The sequence below is a fragment of the Centrocercus urophasianus genome, unplaced genomic scaffold (assembly GCF_019232065.1).
Source record: "Centrocercus urophasianus isolate 14NV4802_14NV808 unplaced genomic scaffold, USGS_Curo_1.0 seq_74, whole genome shotgun sequence".
Taxonomy (NCBI): domain Eukaryota; kingdom Metazoa; phylum Chordata; class Aves; order Galliformes; family Phasianidae; genus Centrocercus; species Centrocercus urophasianus.
In genome coordinates, this window is record NW_024885355.1 from 770,700 (window position 1) to 777,955 (window position 7,256).

Sequence of the window (7,256 nt, forward strand, 5' to 3'; positions counted from 1 at the left end):
ACAGTCAGTTTGCACATGCTGGCATCCAAGGTTGATTTTTGCAGCTGCATCAAATTGCTGGTGAGATTGTAGCACCCAATTCACCAAGCCTGCTGAGTTCCTGGGTGTCTGTGGGGCTTTAGAGCTTGCTCTTAGACTCAATGATTCCACCAGCTGCTGAAGCTCTTTTTTTCCACCCTGATTTTGTAAAGGGAAAAAAATGTTAGCGTATTTCCTGTCATACTTGTTTGGTTATGGTGCTGGAAAGAAAAATTAAGTTTGTTTACTGGCTTTAATAATCAGATGTCGTCAGACCCTTTGAATTTCTCTAAGTGCAATTATGATTTGAACATTTTGAAGTCATTCAGGCAGGGCAGAAGGCTGGTCCCAGTTGTGAAGAAGGTCAAGAAAGATTATTACATTTACAGGCCTGTCAGCCTCATTTGGGTGCTTGGTAAAATTACGGAAGAGGTTATTGTGAGAATTACTGAAAAACACCTGTAAGGCAATGAAATCATTGGTCTCAGCCAGCGTGGGCTCATGAGAGTGAAGTCCTGTTTAATGAACCTAACATCTCCTTTGATATCAGGGCTACCCACCTAGCTGACCAAGGGAAGCCAGTTGATCTAATCTTCTTGGATTTTTGCAAAGCTTTTGATACTCACAATATCCTTATGGACAGAATGTCCAGGATGCAGCTAGACAAAAACATCATGTGATGTGTGAACAGTTGGCTGGTGGGTCAGGCTTAAAGGGTTGTAGTAAATGGGGTTACATCAGACTGGTGGCTGGTCATCAGGGCTCCATTTTAGGGCCAGTTCTCTTTAATGACTTTATCAACGACCTGAATTCAGGACTTGAAAGTATACTGAGTAAGTCAGCAGTTGACACTAAACTGGAAGGGTCTGTTGATTCCCTTGAGGGCTGAGAGCTTTTGCAAAGAGATCTCAACAAATTGGAGGGCAGGGCAGTCATCAGGTTCCCAAGGCAATGGGCTCAGCCTCAAGCTGCCAGAGCTCAGGGAATGTTTGGACACTGCTGACAGACTTTGGGTTTGGGGTGGTCCTGTGTGGGGTCAGGGGTTGGATTTAGTGATCCTTGTGGGTCCCTTTCAATTCAGCATATTCTGTGAAAAAATATGCTCAATTTCTTGTTCCCAATAACTTTTTTTTGTTCTCTAAAAGATCTGACTTGTGAATCATCCACCCACCTGTTCTTTTGGGCTCTAATGTTCAAAATTGTTTTGATTTTTCTGTTTCTCCTTACATCATTTAGTCTGGAGCTAATTAAAACAACAACAACAACAACAAAACATGAGATTCTGATTTTGAGCTTCGACTTTTCCTGCTATCAAAATGGTCAGATTTTTGAGTGGTGCTGTATGGAGGCAGAAGTTGGACTCTGTGGTCCTTATGGGTCCCTTCCAACTCAGGATATTCTGTGATTCTGAAAGGCTGGGGTGACTGTTTTCGTATTCCAGTAGTCATTAATGGTCTGACAGAATCAAAGCTGTGTTTACCTTTGTGACTGAGTTGGAAACCTAATCGGTAGCTCAGGGACTAGCATTTAGTGGAGAAGTCTGAACACTGTAACATAGTGCAGTAAATAAATGTAACAAAAGTTGCAGACTTTTATCCCTTACTCCTGCAGTCTTGATATTTTCCCTTTTTTTTTTGACTGAACATGAAGTACAAGTCAGCCAAGAAGGCAGGTAGATGTTCACATTTGCTCTACCAGCCACCAAAACAGGAGTTAACTGCAGAAATCTGGCGAACAGGAGAAATCACAGTGACTTAATTCCTTCCTTTTTTTCTTCCTCTGTCTCTATCATTGAGACTCTTCCCAAGTAGCTCACACCCTGTGACTGCTGAAAATACAAAATGTGTTGGCAGAGCATTTCAGAACCTCTGTTTTCATTGCTTCCTCACTAAACACTATGTTTCTCCCTGTTCTAAGTGTAAAACAGAGAAAGGTAAGCTAAGCCTTCACAAAGCTGGAATGAAGCAGTGAGGTCAGGTGGACCCCCTCTTCTCTCAGGCCTAATCCTCAGCAGTAGTTTGCAAGGTTTGGGACTAGAGAATGACAGAACTTATTTTAGCCAGTGGGATGCCATAAATGCACTCTCTGAAATTTAAGTCCAGAGGTAACAGATGACTCAAATCTGAGATTGTTCTGTTGGAGAAGGGGAGGAACCCAAGAAAAACAAAAAAAAAACAACAGTGTTTTCTTTCTTACAGAGCACTACGAGAGAAGATGCCTCCTGTTTTGGGAGCTGTGACACAGTTTCATGCGTGGTGGCACATTCTCACAGGCCTGGGCTCTTATCTTCATATCTTGCTCAGGTAGGAAATGTTTTCTAAACTGGATGATCGGGAAGCAGCCTTGGGAGTTTCCCCAGGTTCAGATTGACTTCAACATGCTGTGTCAGCAGAAGAGCAGGAAAATGACCTCGTAATGAACTGGAGGCAGTGGAAGTCCTTTCCTCTGAGTGACTTGTCTGTAAATTCTGGTAGTGTATGTTCTCCAAAAATAATCATCAATTTTTTAGATAGTCATGATTCTACAAGAAAGCGCAGTTTAGAAATAAGAACTCTGTACAGTTTACTGTTGAATACTTTGGAAGTTTTAATTAATTTCCAAATATAAGCTATTAATATCTTTCTGCTCTTGTGCGAGAATCCTCAAGGGCTTCAATGTGTTTAATTTTACAAGTGTAAGTAATTATTTGATAGGTGCTGTCACTCCTGGGGACTATCAGGCATTAAGCTACAGAGCAGAAGGGTGATGGCTGAAGTGCTTGCAGAAGTGTGGGATGTTAGTTTTAGAAGGAGACTTAAATGTGTAAGCGCCTTAATTAGCAGGTCGGCAGCCAGCAGATTTTCCCTGTTGTTGCTCTATACCGCCATCTACTGGAAGCAGGGATGAAAGTCGACAGAGTGCAGATCTTATGTAGTTTGTTCAATGCCTAACAGGTACATCCTGTATAGGTGAGAAAACATGATCACATATCAGTTTTGCTATGCCTGATGTAGTTCTCCATTTTTTTTGTCAGATGCTAAAATAGCCAGTAAAAAGAGAATTCAAGGAAAATAAGTACAATTCCAGTAGCTGATCTGATAGTTGTGTTGGTTTGTTTTTTTTTTGTATATAACTGTAAAATATATAAATATGTGTGCATATATATGTGTATGTGTATATGAAATACAGCATAGTACGTGGAAAACAGTTGCTCCATTTTGGCTGAAAAGTTGTCTGCTGTCCTGAAGAGCTTGAGATGATCTTTTGAAGAAAATTCCTTATGGAAAACAAGTTGATGGAGATGCTTTGAATACTGTAGGCAAGGTTTTTCCAGTATGCTGCACAGAGAAAACAATTTATTTCTGCATTCTCTGGCCATTGAGGAATGTATCCTAATCCAATGAACCACAGCTTTCCCTGCAGTAGTTTCCTTAGGGTTTTCTCTGAGGCACCACCTATACTACCTGAGCTGATGGTCGCATAATGAGTGGGGTCACAGACAGGAAAAGATCTGCTAAGGGGAAAGAATGAGTCAGAACAAAAGTAAGGAATCAAGCTATGCTTTTTTAGTATTATTTTTATTGATATCTGCTACGTTCTGTGATATGGTGAAGTAATTTCACCCTTCCAAAATGACAGGCTCTATCCAGTTCCTATTCATGGAGTCATAGAATGATTTGGGTTGGAAGGGACCCTTAAGATCCCCCGCAGCTATAGGCAGGGAAACCTCTCTCTAGACCAGGTTGCTCACAGCCCCATCCAGCCTGGTCTTGAAGCCTCCAGCATTCACAACCTTTCTGAACAACCTGTTCCAGTGTTTCACCACTCTCACAGTAAAGGATTTCATCCTGATACCTAAATCTACCCTCTTTCAGTTTAAAGCCATTTTGTCTTGTGCCATCGCTACCTGCCCTTTTAAAAACCTCCTCCCCAGCTTTCCTGTTGGCTCCCTTCAGTCACTGGAAAGCTGCTATAAGATCTCCTCAGAGCCTTCTCTTTTCCAGGCTGAAGAGCCCCAGCTCTCTCAGTCTGTCCCCACAGGGGAGGTTCTCCAGCCTTCTGATCATCTTCATTGCCCTTCTCTGGATGCGCCCCAACAGCTCCATGTCCTTCTTGTGCTGGGGGCTCCAGAAGTGGACACAGTAGTCCAGCTGGGGTCTCACGAGAGCGGAGCAGAGGGGCAGAATCACCTCACCCAACCTGCTGGTCACACTTCTCCTAATGCAACCTAGGATATGGTTGGCTTTCTAGGCTGCAAGCACATGTTGCCAGCTTATGTTGAGTCTTTCATCAACCAACACCCCCGAATCCTTTTCCTCATGTGTTTCCTGAGATCTTTTCCTGAGCAGAGAGGACTTCTCCCTGCTCACATAGTTGATTGTGTAGATCTGTTTGCTAATTGCAGTGGGATTTATCATGTGGGCTGTTTCCTATTTTGTGTAAACGTAGTCATAACGTTTAGTTCTACAATCACAGTATCAATTATTTTCCAGTTGGAAAACAAAACAAGCATTAGTACTTGATTATTATTTTGTACGCTGTCTTACATATTAAATTTAAAGTGTGCTTTCCTTCTCTTTCTCAGTTTATACACAAGGACACTTTTCCTGAAACACAGGCCAAAGGTGAAGGTAAGCAACCAATATTTTGTGTCCACTGGACCATTCGTGTACCTTGGGCCTGAACGTGCAGTGGGGCTTGCTTGTTGTGTCTGTTGTTATGGTACTGCCTTTGCTTTCTACTTGCATTCCAGTAAGTGCAATTGAGATGTTGTCAACAGTGCTTGCTTTCTGTTCCAAGAGATATTCCAAGAAATCTTTCTCCTCTTCATATTTTTCTTTTAACAGTTTCTTCTTGGAATATGGCCTGTTCTTCTTGTGGAGCCACCCAAGAAGCTTTGACTGAGAGCTAGGCCGTCACGTGCATCCACTTAGCCTGGCTGAATAAAGTGATTCAACACTTGTTATGGCTGGATTGTCAAAATCGTGGATCAGTTCAAGTCCCATTGCTACAAAAGGACTTCTCTGTGTTACTTGGCCTGCCCGCCAGAACAGAGCAAAGAGTTGGCACAATAGGAGAATAACGCTTAGTACAGCTTTATTCTAAGTTGTTAAAACAAAGATTAAGACACAATATTTTTATGTATATGTCGTATAGCTGATGATACTGAGCTAATATTTCGTGCTGGTCACAGAAAACTAACCGTTTTTGAAGTGGGTTGCTTAAGTTTTTCATTCAGTTGTTGTTCTTTCTGTGGTGTAAACTAATATTAGTAACTGAATGATAAAAACAGGTCACTGATGGCCAAGCTAAGCATCTGTGTGGACTGTAGTGGACTGAATGCTTAACCTGAACTACTTTAATCTTGCACTTTCATACAATTAATGAAGTATGTATGATTGATTTAGGGCTTTATTCTACCCTTGCTTCTCTACAGCCTCCTTTGCAATTGATATTTTAAGCAAAAAGGTTGGGATACATGTGCCATTTGGTTAATTTTGTACCAAGTTTTCACTTTTGTTTTAGCCCAACTGAGGTACATCATACAAGATGTTCCAGGGTGTGACCAAGAGAAGGCATTTGTGATATATAGGAGCTGTTTGTGTGTGGAAACAAAATTCCTAATTTGTTTGACTGGTGATCCATCAGGTGGTTTATAACCACAAGAAACATGTAAAAATCTTTTTTTATTTACATGCCTTCTTTTTCTCTTCATACTTTCCTAATCCCATTATGCTAGCCTTAGCACAGATTGACAAACACTGTGTATGTGTGTGCTTGTTCAGCTTTGAATTCGTGCCTTTCTATTATTTTATGAGTCTTAAATACTGCTGTGACTTTCAGAAGCATCTGTTTCAGAAATATTGACAAAAGAGTAAAGAACAAGATTTATGTTGAGGATGCCCCAAAACATGCAGCATTTTGATTGCTTGCTCTTAATGTTTCCATCATGTGGTTTCTCTGTGGAAAGTTGAATACCTTTTTAACACCAACCTTTGGCTCTTATCTGGGGACAAACCCTCTGATTTCTGTGTTTTTTTCCTACCCAGATGATCAAAATTAGCAAGCATTAAAAATTAAAATAAAAAAAATAATAATAATTGAACACAGTTTTTCAAAATATACCTCATATTGGTGGCTCGTTTTGTCTGTCCAGAGCTTGGGGTGGCTAATGTAGTTTGTCTCTAGGCCATCAAGCTGCCATGCTATGCAATTGTTGATGCTTTGAGGAATTTATCCTTCTTGCCACCAAGGGAAAAGGGAAGTGCTCAGACTGATGGCAAGTCCTGCTCTGCATTGATTTAAAACATGCCCACAGCAGTGAGGCACGGTAATGTGACTATAAAGCTGTCTCTCTGGTTGAAAAAATCAGACTTATGTATATCTTCTGTGTCCATTTGTGGCAGCCCTGCTGATGCAAAGCTCTAAACAAAATCATGGCTTTTGGTTATGGTGACTAAGCCTGGACTCTTGGGATCCAAACTCAGGACTAGAAAACAATGCTTAACCTTCAGTGACTCCAGCGAGGTTTGTGCATGTGCTAAGAGCAGTGCATTTTGACCTGTCATCAGTTAACAAGACTTCTGAACAACATTTTTTAAACAAATCCGTTGTCAACCTCATCTCTATAGAGCTAGAGGCTACTGACATCTGTGCTGGGAAAGGAGGGGTCTCTGAAACTGAAAGAGGTTGGAACTGCTAGCACAGAGGGAGGAAAGTGCTGGTTTGGACCAGATGTCTGTGATTACCCAGAAGTCCTATTTTCTTGTAGCGAGATTTGAGAACCATACAAAAAGTGTAGCTTGAACATAAGTGCCTGCCTGTTCCCCTCCTGGCTCTCTCAAGCATGCTTCTGCACACTGTATCTTATTCTCTTATTGAATACATCTGCACGCTTCCATCTGTTTGGGAAAAGAGTCCTGTAACAGGAGCAGTGCAGGGACTGCATATCAACAGTCCTTAGTGACGTTTGCTAGGTAGGGTTTTATTTTTAAGAAAAAGAACAGAACCTTTATTTTAGTGGTCTTATTTTTGTTTCTGGAAGATGTAGGGGCTCTGCTTTATTTGCCTGTAATTACAGGAACCACAGTATACGAAAAAGCCACTTTCATCCTGATAAAGCATCTCTAGAATGGTGTATTTTAAAAGAATTTGTTCACTCTCCCACACACTTGCAACAAAGATGTGTTTCCATTCAGACCCTGTTGAATTAATTTGTCAAGATTAAAAAGATATTAGCTCTTACCTTAATTTTAAGC

The 7,256-nt window shown here is 41.1% G+C and overlaps 1 protein-coding gene across 4 annotated transcripts in view; it reads left to right on the forward strand.

Moving 5' to 3' along the window:
- The window catches only part of ACER3 (alkaline ceramidase 3), a 50,819-nt gene extending 44,194 nt beyond the window's left edge, over positions 1–6,625 (forward strand). For all 4 annotated transcript variants that reach the window (XM_042838200.1, XM_042838201.1, XM_042838203.1 and 1 more), the window contains 3 exons: positions 2,217–2,321; positions 4,583–4,628; positions 4,845–6,625. In XM_042838200.1, the coding sequence (XP_042694134.1) occupies positions 2,217–2,321; positions 4,583–4,628; positions 4,845–4,898 (205 nt within the window). In that variant the 3' untranslated portion in view covers positions 4,899–6,625. The remainder of the gene's footprint in view (positions 1–2,216; positions 2,322–4,582; positions 4,629–4,844) is intronic.
- Positions 6,626–7,256: the final 631 nt, after the last annotated feature.